Source organism: Hemiscyllium ocellatum, unplaced genomic scaffold (assembly GCF_020745735.1).
Source record: "Hemiscyllium ocellatum isolate sHemOce1 unplaced genomic scaffold, sHemOce1.pat.X.cur. scaffold_939_pat_ctg1, whole genome shotgun sequence".
Taxonomy (NCBI): Eukaryota; Metazoa; Chordata; class Chondrichthyes; order Orectolobiformes; family Hemiscylliidae; genus Hemiscyllium; species Hemiscyllium ocellatum.
In genome coordinates, this window is record NW_026869318.1 from 130567 (window position 1) to 147211 (window position 16645).

At 44.0% G+C, this 16645-nt stretch overlaps 1 protein-coding gene across 1 annotated transcript in view; it reads right to left on the bottom strand.

Annotated features, from left to right (window-relative positions):
- The window catches only part of LOC132814811 (cAMP-specific 3',5'-cyclic phosphodiesterase 4B-like), a 125112-nt gene extending 120092 nt beyond the window's left edge, over positions 1–5020 (bottom strand). Inside the window, exon 1 of the mRNA XM_060823597.1 lies at positions 4839–5020. Within this exon, the coding sequence (XP_060679580.1) occupies positions 4839–4984 (146 nt within the window). The 5' untranslated portion in view covers positions 4985–5020. The remainder of the gene's footprint in view (positions 1–4838) is intronic.
- Between the last annotated feature and the right edge of the window lie 11625 nt (positions 5021–16645).

Sequence of the window (16645 nt, forward strand, 5' to 3'; positions counted from 1 at the left end):
TGTACCAGCCTCCACCACTTCCTCTGGCAGCTCATTCCATACACGTACCACCCTCTGCGTGAAAAAGTTCCCCTTAGGTCTCTTTTATATCTTTCCCCTCTCACCATAAACCTATGCCCTCTAGTTCTGGACTCCCCAACCCCAGGGAAAAGACTTTGCCTATTTACTCTATCCATGCCCCTCATAATTTTGTAAACCTCTATAAGGTCACCCCTCAGCCTCCGACGCTCCAGGGAAAACAGCCCCAGCCTGTTCAGCCTCTCCCTGTAGCTCAGATACCCTAACCTGGCAACATCCTTGTAAATCTTTTCTGAACCCTTTCAAGTTTCACAACATCTTTCCGATCGGAAGGAGACCAGAATTGCACATAATATTCCAACAGCGGCCTAACCAATGTCCTGTTCAGCCGCAACATGACCTCCCAACTCCTGTAATCAATACTCTGACCAATAAAGGAAAGCATACCAAACGCCTTCTTCACTACCCTATCTACCTGCGACTCCACTTTCAAGGAGCTATGAACCTGTACTCCAAGGTCTCTTTGTTCAGCAACACTCCCTAGGTCCTTACCATTAAGTGTATAAGTCCTGCTAAGATTTGCTTTCCCAAAATGCAGCACCTCACATTTATCTGAATTAAACTCCATCTGCCACTTCTCAGCCCATTGGCCCATCTGGTCCAGATCCTATTGTAATCTGAGGTAACCCTCTTCGCTGTCCACTACACCTCCAATTTTGGTGTCATCTGCAAACTTACTAACTGTACCTCTTATGCTCGCATCCAAATCATTTATGTAAATGACAAAAAGTAGAGGGCCCAGCACCGATCCTTGTGGCACTCCACTGGTCACAGGCCTCCAGTCTGTAAAACAACTCTCCATCACCACCCTCTGTCTTCTACCTTTGAGCCAGTTCTGTATCCAAATGGCTAGTTCTCCCTGTATTCCATGAGATCTAACCTTGCTAATCAGTCTCCCATTGGGAACTTTGTCGAACGCCTTACTGAAGTCCATATAGATCACATCTACTGTCTGCCCTCATCAATCTTCTTTGTTACTTCTTCAAAAAACTCAATCAAGTTTGTGAGACATGATTTCCCATGCACAAAGCCATGTTGACTATCCCTAATCAGTCCTTTCCTTTCCAAATACATGTACATCCTGTCCCTCAGGATTCCCTCCAACAACTTGCCCACCACAGAGGTCAGGCTCACTGGTGTATAGTTCCCTGGCTTGTCCTTACCACCCTCCTTAAACAGTAGCACCACGTTTGCCAACCTCCAGTCTTCCAGCACCTCACCTGTGACTATCGATGATACAAATATCTCAGCAAGAGGCCCAGCAATCACTTCTCTAGCTTCCCACAGAGTTCTCGGGTACACCTGATCAGGTCCTGGGGATTTATCCACCTTTAACCGTTTCAAGATATCCAGCACTTCCTCCTCTGTAATCTGGACATTTTGTAAGATGTCACCATCTATTTCCCTACAGTCTATATCTTCCATATTCTTCTCCACAGTAAATACTGATGCAAAATATTCATTTAGTATCTCCCCCATTTTCTGTGGCTCCACACAAAGGCCGCCTTGCTGATCTTTGAGGGGCCCTATTCCCTCCCTAGTTACCCTTTTGTCCTTAATGTATTTGTAAAACCCCTTTGGATTCTCCTTGATTCTATTTGCCAAAGCTATCTCATGTCCCCTTTTTGCCCTCCAGATTTCCCTCTTAGGTACACTCCTACTTCCTTTATACTCTTCTAAGGATTCACTCGATCTATCCTGTCTATACCTGACATATGCTTCCTTCTTTTTATTAACCAAACCCTCAATTTCTTTAGTCATCCAGCATTCCCTATACCTACCAGCCTTCCCTTTCACCCTAACAGGAATATACTTTCTCTGGATTCTTGTTATCTCATTTCTGATGATGAAGGGCTTTTGCCCGAAACGTCGATTTTCCTGCTCCTCGGATGCTGCCTGACCTGCTGTGTTTTTCCAGCAACACTCTAATCTAGACTCTGATCACCAACATCTGCAGTCCTCACTTTCATCCTGTAGCTCCTGTCTGTTGTGTTCCTGTTCTCTGCCTGTCTGTATCTCATGGATGTATCCTGTTTCCTGTATTTTCTGTATCTACTGTGTTCCTGTTCCCTGTCTCTTTCTGCATCACCTGTATTTACCCTGTTTGCTGTAGCTCCTGTATCTGCTGTGTTCCTGTTCCCTGTCTCTGTGTACCTATGGTTTCTTATAGTTCCTGCACCTCCTGTGTTCCTGTTCCCTGTCTCTCTCTCTCTCTGTATCACCTGTATCTGCCCTGCTTCCTGCAGTTCCTGCATCTGCGGTGCTCTCGCTCAGATTACCTGTTAATTTTGTGTTGAGTACCTGAGGTACATCTGGCCAGGACACAATGTAAGCAGCTGAAAATGTGTTGCTGGTTAAAGCACAGCAGGTCAGGCAGCATCCAAGGAACAGGAAATTCGACGTTTCGGGCATAAGCCCTTCATCAGGAGGGCTCTGGCCCAAAACGTCGAATTTCCTGTTCCTTGGATGCTGCCTGACCTGCTGTGCTTTAACCAGCAACACGATTTCAGCTCTGATCTCCAGCATCTGCAGACCTCACGTTTTACACAATGTAAACAACCTGTCAGGCTTTTCCTAAATTATCACATGATGGAGAAATCAATCAGATTATTCCTGGAAGTTACAAAGTGATAGGTACTAGTGCCTTGTTTTCCCCGTCTGTGCTCAATGCATGATGCTCAGTGGTCTGAAAACTGCCAGATGTCACGTACAAAGGCAGATATATTGCGGATGAGTGGAGGTCCCCATCAGTGTCAGCGGTTTAAAGGTTTCAGTCAATATTTACATAGTCCTGGGCTGCAGAAGACTGAGCAAATGTGATCACTATGTCTCAGAAATAAGAAAGATCCTGTAGCCAATGAGTAAAATCTCCATATAACCCAAAATTAAAAACCTACATAGGATGTACATGCTTAGGGATCAGAGTATAGTAGTGGAGACCACATGTCAGAAGGTGGTCTTATTAAAGAGAAAGAGTATTATAAGAGTGGATTGTCCCAGCCAGCCGAATGGAATGGGAAACCTGCCTTTTGTGAAGAATGACATTTCTCATCGTACCTTTCACCAACTCAGGATTTTCCAAATATGTTCTCGAACCAATGAAATACTTGTGAAATTTAGTCACTTGTATCATGTGACAGCCAATCTGTGCACAGCAAAATCCCTCAAGAAACAATGCGATAATAACTTAGTCCAATCCTCATTCTAATGAAATGGCTGGAATAAAAAGGTAGGGAGTAGGTTCTATATCCAACGTTTCAATAACTGACAGTTTGGATAACTGCTATTTTCGATAATGGATGTGTTTAACACCAATGGGATAGACAAAGGGTATATTTGATAAGAGAAAGGTTAATTAACCATTGGGTTTGGTAAAGGGTGTGTTAAATATTGAATGACTGAGTAACAGATGGATTCAATAACTTGTGGATTCAGTCGTGCTGTGTTGAGAAATGGGTGAAATGGTCGAGTAAGCTCCTTTACCAGCATACAGCTCAAGCAGCGGTACAAAGACTTTTATCTCAAATTATTAAGTGAATACTCAGGTGAAACTATAATTAAAGCCTGTCACTTTAAGGCCAGAAAGTATAAGTGCATTAAATCTAGGCAAATGATTCACCTTGTTGAAAATGTTTTGAAAATTTGCAACCCTAAGTCAGAAGAAACTATCATTAAACAATGATACTTTCCCATAATTACTGATCTAATTGGTGAGGGACACAAGGCCTTTTATATCACAGTTATATTAGCAGATCTCACTTGCTGTTACTAGTGGGTCTGATCCGTTTCTGTGATATGCAACTATTAATCACGCCTAATGCTCGTAGCTACTGGGCCAGTTATTGCTGCAGGGATGATCCCTCAATAGTAAGGAGGTAAGTAGTTGTTTTCTGCTTTGTCCTGAAAGAAGATCTCTTAGACTTTGATTATCTCCCCTTTGTTTTAGTCTCTACATAAGATGAACATCATCCAGGTATCCACCGTATGGTTCTAATGAAGCTGTTCGGAGATGTTATTATACACCTCTGGGAGAGGTGGGACTTAAACCTGGCTCTCCCAGTCCAGGGGCCCCCTCAAGGTCTTGTTTGTTTCAAAGAGAACATCTCTCAGTCTTCAAAACTCCAATTAGTAGAAACCTAACCTTTTGAACCTTTCTTCATAAGATAAGTCCTTTTATCCCAGAAATGAGTGAGTGAACCTTCTGTGAACTGCTTCTAAAGCATTACTGTAACTGACCAAAAGTAAAGACAGTCCTCCAGATATGGTCCTTGTACCACTGCAGCACAACATCCTCACCTTATATTCCATTCCTGTTGCAATGACTGACAAGATTCAATTTGCCCACCTAACCACTGCACTAACATTGTGTGATGTGAAGAGACTGCAGCAGGAGGATTTCAGTGTTCATGCACAGAAGCTCTTTTTCATTTGATATTCTTGTTTCTCATTCCGTATAAAAGGCTACTGGAATTTGGGAAGAGATGTTGAATTCACTGGAGCTTCAAAGTATCTCTAAAGGGGTTAGGCACATAAAACTTGAAAGGAAGGTATAATTAAAATGTGACACATTTATATGAATAAATCCCAGTCTGAATATGGACATATGCATATATAATGGGAAATGTTGACATTAAAAGTAGTCTGAGATATATAACCAGGAAATAAGATTCTATAGACAGGGAGTGTACACTGCCATGAAGCTCTCTTGTATAAAAGATATCTACAGACAATTAAAAAACAAATAATAAAGCCGTACTCACACTTCACTTGTCACGGAGGAATTTCGGGACATTGTTTTGGGTGACATATCGTAATCGCTGTCAGACCGATAAAGAAATGACTCCCGACGCTGGCTCTGAGGGAATGTTGGATGTAGCACCAGTCCTGGACTCGCCTGCGAGTCCATTGGACTCCGACCCGGAGATGGTCCATTCTCAACGTCAAAACTGCAAAAAGAGGAGTTTGTTTTTCATTAGTTTGTATATCCAAATGAATATTCCCTAAAATTGCTGATGGAACATTTGGAAATTTAAAAATAATATCATTCTCAATTAATTGCTGTTTTCCTCTCCTGAAGGTGCTGACTCTCCCTCAGGTACAGTTCCCCATCTCCTGAAGGTGGTGACACTCAGTGGGCTACTGGTCAATGAACTCAAGTTGCCCTTCATTTCCAGTTTTCAGTATCGGAATATTAGGTGTTGACAAATTATCAGATTGTAGAGGATATCACAGCTAAATCTAAGCCTACCTTCATATCACATCCATTTGTGGACCCTAACACATACTGGATACTGTAAGTCATATTTTACAACTTACCTGTGATGTTTCTGATTTCGGTTTGTATCCTGACAGAGAAAGAACAGTCTTTGTGTTTAACTAATCTTTTAGACTCAGCGCTGATCGCGGGCTAAATCTTTTGATTTTTTTTGAAGAACACCTGTGCTCTCAAAGTATTGATGATAACATACCACACACTTTAGATGCAGGTTGTTTTAACTCACCTGGTGCAGCCACAGTCCTTCTGAAGCAGCTTTTTAAATCCCTGAACTTCCCATAGTTCTATTTTCTTCCTCTAACTTCCCCTCACCATTCCCTCCTGAAGGTGAAGACCAGGGTTAATAAATCCAATGGTGTTGGCAGCCTCTGCTACCTTATCCCAGTAAAACAGACCCTGGGATATTTCAGTTTGCAAAAGTTATGCATGTTGTGGTTCTGCTCGCTGAGCTGGAGGTTTTTGCTGCAAACGTTTCGTTCCCTAGCTAGGGAACATCATCAGTGCTGTTGGAGCCTCGAGGCTCCAATAGCACTGATGATGTTCCCTAGCCAGGGAACGAAACGTTTGCAGCAAAAACCTCCAGCTCGGCGAGCAGAACCACAACAACGGATACCCGAGCTACAAATCTTCAATCAGATTTTAAAAGTTATGCATTCTAGATCAGAATCCAAATATGGGATTTATTTGTAAAGGTTACTAAATCTTGGTTTTAATAATTCCCAGGAAGCACCAAACTACTCTCCTTCACTCAAGAACTCCCACTCTGCCCCATTCAACCCCTTAGTTACAGTCCAGCCCCACACTGTGAAGAATCTGTGTCCAGCCCACTTATTCAATCTTTTGGCACTCCAGTCACAGCCACTCTCTTGCTGCTAACCCTCTCCTGATTTACTCTTACTTGGCAGTAGATGGTGACTGTAGAAGTTAACACTGAAGGAGGAATCATCCTTTACTAACTGCTCTGTGGGCTTGGGATTAGCTGTTGATTTGAGGAACTATCTCTGGCTGAATCCACTGTGTGATTGCCTAACTGAGGCAGTCTGATGGCTGGGTGCAGGGGTGAGAGGACAAACCACTCCAACACCATGGAAACAGGGTGAGGGAAATCTAAGAGATAAATGAGGCTTTGGTAGAATAGAAGGCATGAACATTGAGTACTGGACACAGTACAGTTTTAAAATCCAAGGTACGTTGTAAAGTTACCACAGTTCCACTATCTGATCAGAGACAGATCACGAGTGGTACTCCTCAGGCCAGGGGCTAGGTCAAGAAAGCAGGGCCTTCGTGAAAACTTCAACAGGCGTGGGAACTGAACCAATCCACATCAAAAGCCAGCAAACATTATCTTGAAGTGTAGACAGAAGGTCTCTATGATAACATGATGGGAAAATTATAACTCTCTACCTGCATATACCACCACAAACACTTCCACTTCAAATTTTGTCATCATTAACCTTAGATCTCCCTACATTTTAATCTTATCCTTCAATTTGCTGATAGTTTTTTAAAAAATATATACATCCTATTCCCTAGGAACTGCACCCTACCTTACACGTTCACCTTGAACAATCTGATTAAATATTCTGCCTTACACAGTCTCCCCCCATTCAGTTTAACTACCCTGTCTTACACACTCTGCCCCCCACATGGATCAGATACACTGCTCTACACACTCTCCAGTCTCATTTCCACATTCTTCTGTTAGTTCTATATCCACAGGTCCAGGCTTAACTTCATTTTTAATTTTCATCCTTCTATTTCCTATTCTGTTCCTTTCTTCCCCTCCTCACTGTTTGTATACAGATAAAGTATTTTGTGCATCAGTTCACAGGCACTGCTGTGTACAGAGAACACAAAGTACTATACATTGACGCACAAATAGTGGACAATATTGATCAGGAGCACTATTATTGATCAGGGGTTGAGTAACAATCAAGAATTGTGCACAAAGTTAAAAATCACACAACACCAGGTTATAGTCCAACAAGTGTAATTGGAAACACACTAGCTTTCAGAGCGACGCTCCTTCATCAGGTGAATCAAGAATAGGACATTGATCAAAATGTGAGATCAATCAGGATTTACCAAAACGCTATATTTTGATCAGGAACAGACTATTGACCAGGAGTTTTAGACTGACCACGGGCTGCTTATTGATCAGTAGCAGAATATTAATCAGGGACAGAATTTTGATCAAGAGCAGAATATTGGTAAGAAGCAGACTATTGCTATTGCACTTTCTTTAGAAGTGTGAACAAATCAGTTAAGCAAATTAATCTGATTAAAAACCAAAGTCTGAAGAATAACAATAGCTGTGAAAGAATGAGATACCATAAGCATCAGCGGAGCGAGCTAGCTCATCAGTGAGGAGGGCTACCCAGCCAGGTCTCTAACAGCTGAACTTCTCACAGCTATGCCACAAATCCAAATGGAGACTGACTGGTATGAGTACCTCTCAATACCAATGAAAAGGAGAGAACTTACTGCTCTGTCAGCAGGTAGTGCTGGGGCCACTAACAATGTGCAGTTGTTGGGTGCATGGCGATCGGTTAGTTCAATTGGCTGGATGGCTAGTTTATGATGTAGAGTGATATCAACAATGTGGGTTCAGTTCCAATGAGGTTACATTGAAGAACTCTCCCTCTCAATTGTTCCCTTCACTTAAGGCATGTTGACCCTCAGGGTAAACCATAGCTAGTTGTCTCTGTCCAGTGAGAAGGCAGCCCTAAGATCCACTAGCACTGTGGGGACTTTACCTCGTTGGAGCTACCGATGGATGACACACAAGCCGAGGGAAGATGCAGCAACATGACTTGTTTAAGCTGGGCCCCTTTTTGAGAATGTCAAACAGAGAAGCAACCAAAGCATTGCTGAAGTATAGACCCACAGGTGACAGAGCCTGACATCGGCTTCACACCTACAACTGATGTCCCTTTACTGGTGGCTTCGTCCTCCTTGCTCTATATTCTAGTCTCTTGTCAGTAATCTCATTCAGATGGAGGTGACGTTTGAGTTTCTGTAGCCCCACGGTGGAGTTGATGTTTGATAGTTTTGCCCCACGGTGGAGTTGATGTTTGACAGTTTTGCCCCACGGTGGAGTTGATGTTTAATTGTTTTGCCCCACGGTGGAGTTGATGTTTAATTGTTTTGCCCCATGGCGGAGTTGATGTTTGCCTGTTTTGCCCCACGGTGGAGTTGATGTTTAATTGTTTTGCCCCACGGTGGAGTTGATGTTTGACAGTTTTGCCCCACGGTGGAGTTGATGTTTAATTGTTTTGCCCCACGGTGGAGTTGATGTTTAATTGTTTTGCCCCACGGCGGAGTTGATGTTTGATTGTTTTGCCCCACGGTGGAGTTGATGTTTGACAGTTTTGCCCCACAGTGGAGTTGATGTTTAATTGTTTTGCCCCATGGTGGAGTTGAAGCTTGTTTCAAGTTCCCACCACCCTCTTTTGCCCTCAATCACTGTTTAACGTCCAGTAAATAGAGAAGGACTACAAACCTAAGAGTCCTTGTGAATCGTTGTTTCTTGATGTCTTCCTCACTGAAGGAGAAATGCATAACACCGTCCTATACCAAATGAAGTCAGACCCTCGGCTCCATCTGAGAAGCGTGTGTGAAGATGCCCAATGTCAGCTACTGCAAGACAATCTGAACCGAACAACTTCCCCAGCACTTACTCATTTCTCTCTCTGTCCCGAGGTATCAGAGGTAGCGTGGCTTTTTACAAAACCCGACACAGAGTCACTGCTTTGGACTGAACCAAGTTACATTTCATTAAAATGCTATCAGTTTTATAGGATCTATTTACAGAATTGACAGCTGATGATGTTTAGATAGAGAAACAACCACATAACCAACAAATTTGGAAATTTGCTACTAACTCGGAAATTTGCAAAAAAACTCTGATATCTAGCAGGAAGCGAAGCATCTTCATCTAGAAAGGACCCGAAACGTTAACTTTGATCTCTCTTCACAGATGCTGTTTGCTGAATTTTTCCAGCAATACTTTTGTTTCATTCATTCCCATAAGACCTAAGACATAGGAGCGGAAATTAGGCCATTCAGCCCATCGAGCCTGCTCCGCCATTCAATCATGGCTGATAAGTTTCCCAATTCCATTCTCCTGCTTTCTCTCTGAAGCCCCCAATCCCCTTGATACAAATGGACCAGTGCCCACAGGCTGGCCAATCCCAGAGGAAGCCCCTGGTCTGTACTGACTTGGCTCAGAGGTCTCTGTTGCTAACCCCCCCAGACCAGGAGAGCCCCTGCTCCTCATGGAAGGGAAAAGTGCGAGGGTTAAGGGTAGAATTGGGCTTGAGTACTTGAAGTTTCTAATGCTGCACCAATCCCATGTGATAGTGGGCAGACAACTGGGATTGCTTTGAGTTCTGCTATTCTTCCAGACAGACCAGAGTGCACTGTTCCTCAGGTGCAGTGACAGGAGGTATCTGCCACTGAAATCTAACACATGGAGTAAATGTGTGGTATAGGCGGGAAGCACTGACTGATAACCAAGACTCCATTTACAGCAAATATGATCATTCTGTCCACATTTCACCCCCAAGTGCAATTTAAATATTTTATGAAATATTCATAAAACAAAGCATCTACAAACCCTTTCTTTGGAGTCTGTTCTCCTAAAGTATAATCCTAAACTTAATCTCAACTCCAATTCAAACTCTCAACCTATTCCTATCCTAAACTCTACAAAAAAATCCTGCACACACACTCCAACATCCTCCACCTTTTTTTAAGATTAGATTACTTACAGTGTGGAAACAGGCCCTTCGGCCCAACAAGTCCACACTGACCCGCCGAAGCGCAACCCACCCATACCCCTAACCTAACACTATGGGCAATTCAGCATGGCCAATTCACCTATGTGGGAGGAAACCCACACAGATGCAGGGAGAACGTGCAAACTCCACACAGTCAATTGCCTGAGGCAGGAATTGAACCCAGGTCTCTGGCGCTGTGAGGCAGCTGTGCTAACCACTGTGCCACCGTGCCATCCCACCTTAAGTCTTCCTATCTGGTTTAACTATATAATCCAGACATCCATGCTGGCAGAACAAAAATTGGAGGGGATGTTGCTACTAGGTTGAGATTAACAGGGTTGGAGGAGGTTCAGTTCAGGCACAAAAACTAGGGCAGATCCTACTGTGTCTAATGGCCTGTTCCAAATGTAATCAGTAACCCAGTGGTTTGAAATGCACAGAATTCTTGGAAAAATATCGTATTAGTGTAAGTTTGGCAGAAATCTGAGCTAAGTTATATCACATGAAGGTCAATGTGAATGTGATTTTTAAAAATGAACCTTTCCCTGTCCCAGTTACTTCGTGGGTAACTGTAATAAGGAAACACATGGATTGAGAGGTCTAGGGTTTCGGCTTTTGGCTTTGATCTCTTTACCTGATTTCACACGGATCATAACATTTCTGTTAGTAACAGTATGGGGATTAGTTTTTTTTTTACATCTAGCACTGCAATCACACAAAACTGACCATTTTTCCCCATCACTACATTACCCATGGTATATTCTTCCATCTATTAACCACCACGGGTAAATCACCCATCTTTCCAATTGGACATTCACCATGCCAAGCCCATTACAGGTACCACACACCATCAAAAGTGAGGGAGGTGATGGTTAGCAGTTGGAGAAATTATCCAGTGAGGCCCGTGCCTCATCAGTTACCTCAGCTCTGTCTGCTGACTCCAGGTCCCACCTCTCCTCCTTCACTTCAATTCCTATCCAGGGAACTCCCAAAGTCCCTTTTCAGGGATCTTCCCCTACTCCAGTCTCCACTCATGGTTTCTGCTGGAAAGTGAAGGGGACTTTGCTGTGATGCCTACTGTAGTTGATTGGTCTGCTCACACTTTTGTACATGTTATGATAATCCAGTTGGGGAAGGTAAATGGCAAGTGTTGGGTTCACACAGATCTGTACACCGGCAAGACACAACTCCAGGAGTTAAGACACTGGTAGAACTACAACACATTGCTGTTCCAAGCAGAATAAACGGTGCCACAGGTGTTCTGGGAACTTGTGGAGGGAGTGAAAGTGTGAGAGGTTTTGCAGAGAGGTTGAGATTCAATAGTCAGCCTTGCACTGATGAAATTTCACAAGAGCAGTGATTTGATTTCGAGTTGAACCTGCCATATTTTTGCAGGAACCTCCGAGCTGAACAGTTCCAGGGCTGGGAATCCTGACTCCGTCTCTTTGCAGTAGTTCAGGAGGGTGTGTGCTGTCTTAGTGATGTCAGCCTGTCCTATCCCTCTGTACTCAGTCAGCTGTGACGACAGGACCATTCATTTCCAGCTCAGTGCTGGCTACTAGCCAGCTACAGTTCGATCAGAATCTCACTCCTGACGGAGACACCATCCCTGTCACTCACTTTCCCTCATTATCCACGGAGCAGAAACCCATCAGGTCACATTAAAGACTTTCCATTTTGGGGGGAATCCATGGTCAATGTGTAAATTACACACAAAATCGTGTCAGTTTTGTCATGTTGGTTCTTTCATAGATTCACACAGCACAGAAAAGGCCCTTCGGCCCATCGAGTTTGCTCTGACATAACTACCACTGGACCACTAATCCCAATTTCCTGCACACGTCCCTTATCCTTGAATCTCATGATAGTTGAACTACTCATCCAAATATTTTTTAAATGTTTCCAGCCTCCCCTATTTACCAGGCAGTGCAGATTCCTACCACCCACTCTGTGAGCAAGATTTTTCCCAAATCCCTTCTGAATCTCCTGGCCTTTACCCTAAAACAATGCTTGATTGACTCCTCAACCGAGGGGAACAGTTGATCTCTATTCACCCTGTTTACACTCTCATAATCTTATACACCTCAATCATGAACCCCGTCACCCTTCTCTGCTCTGAAGAAAACAATCCAAGCCTATCTAGTCTCTCCCTATAGCTCAATATCTCCATCCCAGGCAACATCCTGGTGAACATCCTCTGTAGCCCCTGTAGTGCTAGCACATCTGTCCTATAGTGAGATGACCAGAAACACACACACTACCCCAGCTGTGGCCTGACCAACACTCTGTACAACTCCAGCATCACATCCTTGTTCTTAGTACTCTCTGCCATGACTAAATGAAAGCAGGTGTCCCATATACGGCCTTAACCCTCCTGTTCACGTGCTCTGCTGCCTTCAGGGATCTGTGAATAATTACCCTCCAATCCTTCTGCTCCTCTAAGTTACCCAGTGTCCTTATTCATTAAATACTCCCTCATCTTGTTTCTTCTTCCAAAGTGTATCACCTTGTAGTTATCAGGTTAAAGATTATCTGTCATTGGTCTGTCCATCTGACCAACCCATCTGTATCTTCCTGTAACCTACAACCATCATCTTCACTGTTAACCAATCTACCAATCTCGGTGTTGTCTGTAAATTTGTTGTCTGAACATTCCCCCACATTTTCATCTATATCATTTATGTATCTAACAAACAATAAGGGTCCCAATCTGATCCTTGTGGTACACGGCAGGGTACTGGCCTCTGGTGACTCAAACAGCCTTCCACCGCTACCCTCTGTGTCCTATTACGGAGCCAGTTTATGATCTATCCTGCTAAGTTTCCCTCAAATCCATGTGCTTTAACCTTCTCACTCAGTCTCCCCGTGGGACCTAGTCAAAAGCTTTGCTAAAATCCATGTAAACGACATCAACTGAACTTCCCTTATCCACACACATGATACATTTTCAAAATAAAAGATATGACCTTCTTCTAACAAAGCCATGCTGACTCTGCCTAATTAACCCATACCTGTCCAAATGGGAATTAATTTCCATCCTCAGAATTTTCTCTAATAGTTGCCCTACCACTGACATGAGACTCACCGGTCTATAATTTCCTCGTTCATCTCTACCACCCCTATTAAAAAGTGGAACCATATCAGCTGTCCTCCAGTACTCTGGTACTTACCCCATGGCCAGAGAGGAATTAAAATTCTGTGCCAGAGTCACTGCAATTTCCTACCTTGCGTCCCACAGTAGCCTGAGATGCGATTCATCCAGGCCAGGGGATTTGACTTGTTTCTAAGCCTGACAGAGCATCCAATGCCTCCCCATTTCCTATGTCAAACTGCGCAAGTTCCTCAGGTACCTTTTCCTGAATTCCATTCTCCATTTCCAGATTAAAACCAAAGGGAAGTATTCATTCGACACCATTCCAACATGAGGTAGGATGTCCCCTTGGTCTCTACTCTTTCCCTGGTTACCCTCTTCCCTTTAATGTTTTAATAAAATATCTTTGGATCCTCCCTAATCTCGTCACAAGTCCTTTCTAATGTCCCTGTTTTGCTCTTCTAATTGCTTTCTTATGTTCCCTCCTGAATTTCCTGTACTCCTCCAGGGCCACAGGTGAGTTGGTCCTTTTGAACTTGCTAAAAGCCCTACTCCTTCTCTTTGTCATTGTTATCTAGGATTGTCTGAACTTATTGCTCCTACATTTCCCTCAGAAGAGTATTTGTTGGCCCTGTACTCTCCCCAACTCCTTTTTGAATGCCCCCTACCCTCACCATTGCTCTGCTGTAAACTTACCCACAAGGAGTTGTTCCCAGTTTCCTGTGCCCAAGGTCCTGCTTTATTCTAATAAAATTTGCCTTCCTCAATCCAAAGCTGTCTTTTGCAGTCTGTATTTTTTGTTGTCCAGAACAAATTTGAACTGCACCATATTGTGCTCACTATTGCTACAATGTTCCCCCATTAAGTGAGTTTTGAGAAGATCTGTAACTCAGATTGAGGTTCTGGATGTAGGTTTGCTCACTGAGCTGGAAGGTTCACTTTCAGATGTTTCGTCACCATACTAGGTAACATCTTCAGTGAGGCTCTGGCTGAAGCACTGGTGGTGTAGCCCGCTTTCTGTTTTTATGTTTGAGTTTCCTTGGGTTGATGATGTCATTTCCTGTGGTGACTCAAAATCTCGCTGGGCCCTCCAGTACTGAGAAATCAGTGCAATTCATACAACTGCAAGCAGCATTCTCCAGGCTAGCGAGGGGGGTTGCAGTGGGCTACACATGTACCCAAAAACCATCGATTTTAAAGAATAGACCTTTCAGATCATGAAAACTACATTTGTGGTGGATATCATTTGTCTTTGAGACTCCCCCTCTCCGCCAATTCTGGAATGGTGTTAAAAAGCGATTGCCATCTGAGGACAGACTCCGATAAGAGCTCCCACATGATCCTGTTTGTCAATACTACCTCTGATTTGGCTTCACACAAACCTCATGCGATAGAAATGTTTGCTGAACCCGAGAAACAAGTGAAAGCCTGGTTAAGGGGATAGACATCAAACAGCACAATGAAGGTATAGAGGTTTGGGATGAGAATGAACTTGGCAGCTAGAAATGGGCTGATTAAAATCAGGGATGGGGTGGAATTGGAGGAGCATGGTAGAGGAGTGCTGGGGGAGGAAAGGTTATAGAGAGATTTGAAAGGAGTGCTGAGCATTTTAATACAGAGACTCTGCTTTGCTGGGAACCTGTGCTTGGGAGTACAGGGGAAGGTAACTTGGTGCCTGCAGCACAGTCTGGGCTGAACAGAATCTTATGGACAGGCAGGACGGCCAGAGGAACACTGCTGGAGCTGTCACTATAGCTGAGCCAGCAGCGCAACAGGTGGCAAGGAGATGCAGAGGTGTGGGCTCTGAAATATAGGTCAGCAGCAACAAGAACTCTGTGTGAACAGCGCGGTTCAGCCTGAGGGAGCGACCAGGAATAGGAGAGGTGGGGGTGAGATGATGCCATGGTGGGGGGGAATGAAATGGTGACCCGGAGGAATGAGGTGCTGATTGAGGGTGGTGGGTTTGACAGCGAGGTTTGTGATGGGAGCAAAAGACAACAGCTTCAGGCTTCTATATCTTTAACGGAGGATATTCTGTCCCACCCAGGATTGGGTGAGGATTCTCCCAGGGCAGGCAGTAGAGGAATTGACAGATGTGGCGTACAGGTGTCCACTATATGTCCATTCAGTGATAAACTGGAGGCAGGTAGATGATCAATAAAAAGTAATCACTGGTAGAGCATTGGTTAGAATCCTCAAATAGAGCCTTCCAAACCCATAACCACTTCCATCTGAAGGTCAAAGGGAGCGGGTACCTGGGAAAACTATCACTTGTAAATAACCCTGCAAACCCCTCGCCATCCTGACCTGCTGCTGGGGAACACTGCCTGAGGACACTGAGCCAATAATAATATCAATGTTTCTCTGAGGCCCCGCTTAGAAATCCAGCCCTCTGACCAAACCTTTTGACCCCATACCTTCTCAAATGACACAGCACCATACTCTGGTTTACAATCTTCTGTGAAACCCCTTGGTATCATTGGCTCTGTTGAAAAGCCAATATAGATAAAAGTTCTTGTTGTAATGTGGGGCCGTTGGGTCCTAAGTAGTTTAAATGGAAAGGGTTTAAGATTGCAGCAGCCATGCCCCACGGACAGCAAAGCTTTGAGAGGTTGGGGAGTTAGACAGAGAGAGAGAGAGAGAGAGAGATGCGGGCAGGAGGAGGACACCCTGGAGGAAGGCAAGCTAGGATTTTCCCAATTCTTGCTCTGTGTGGTTACTGTAGGCTCAGGGACTTGGATGCTGTCCACAGCTTGCATTGTCTCCATGAGCAGTGAGTGTTTGGGTGTGTGGATGATAGCGGCGCTGTTATCTACCCTGTAAGGGTTATTATGCATTTAGCAGAGCATGAGAACCTAAGAAAGAAATGTTACTTCTTCCTTTTCAGCTCCTAAATTATAACAGACACATCAGGATCAGCAGCCAGGTGGTCTTAAAGAGGTGAGTACTTAATATCCCGAATGTGCAGCTCCAGATGGAGGGATGGTGATGTCTAATGAAGAAATGATGACACCAGCAACAGAGTCCTGGCAGAGAATTCTCACAGGACCAACGGGCAGTCCGGCAGTAAGTGCATCCTTGGAGAGAGCTACCTCAATGAGACTGGCACAGGGGAAAGATTAAAAAACAACCTTTTATAAAGAGCTCACTATTCACTGAGATGTTTTTCTGCACAGAGTAGGCAGGATGTGGGGAGGGCTTTGGGGGAGGGGTTGATTTTCAGAGAAATGAATTGGGTCATTGTGCAGAAAACTTTTATAACCTCACAGGAAAGCTAGACTGAGACCATCTGTCACATACACATTAACACAATCCCTCTCTCTCTCACACACACACGTACACACACTCCCTCACATACACACACATACACTCCCGCACAAACACACACACACACTCCCTCACAAACACACACACACTCCC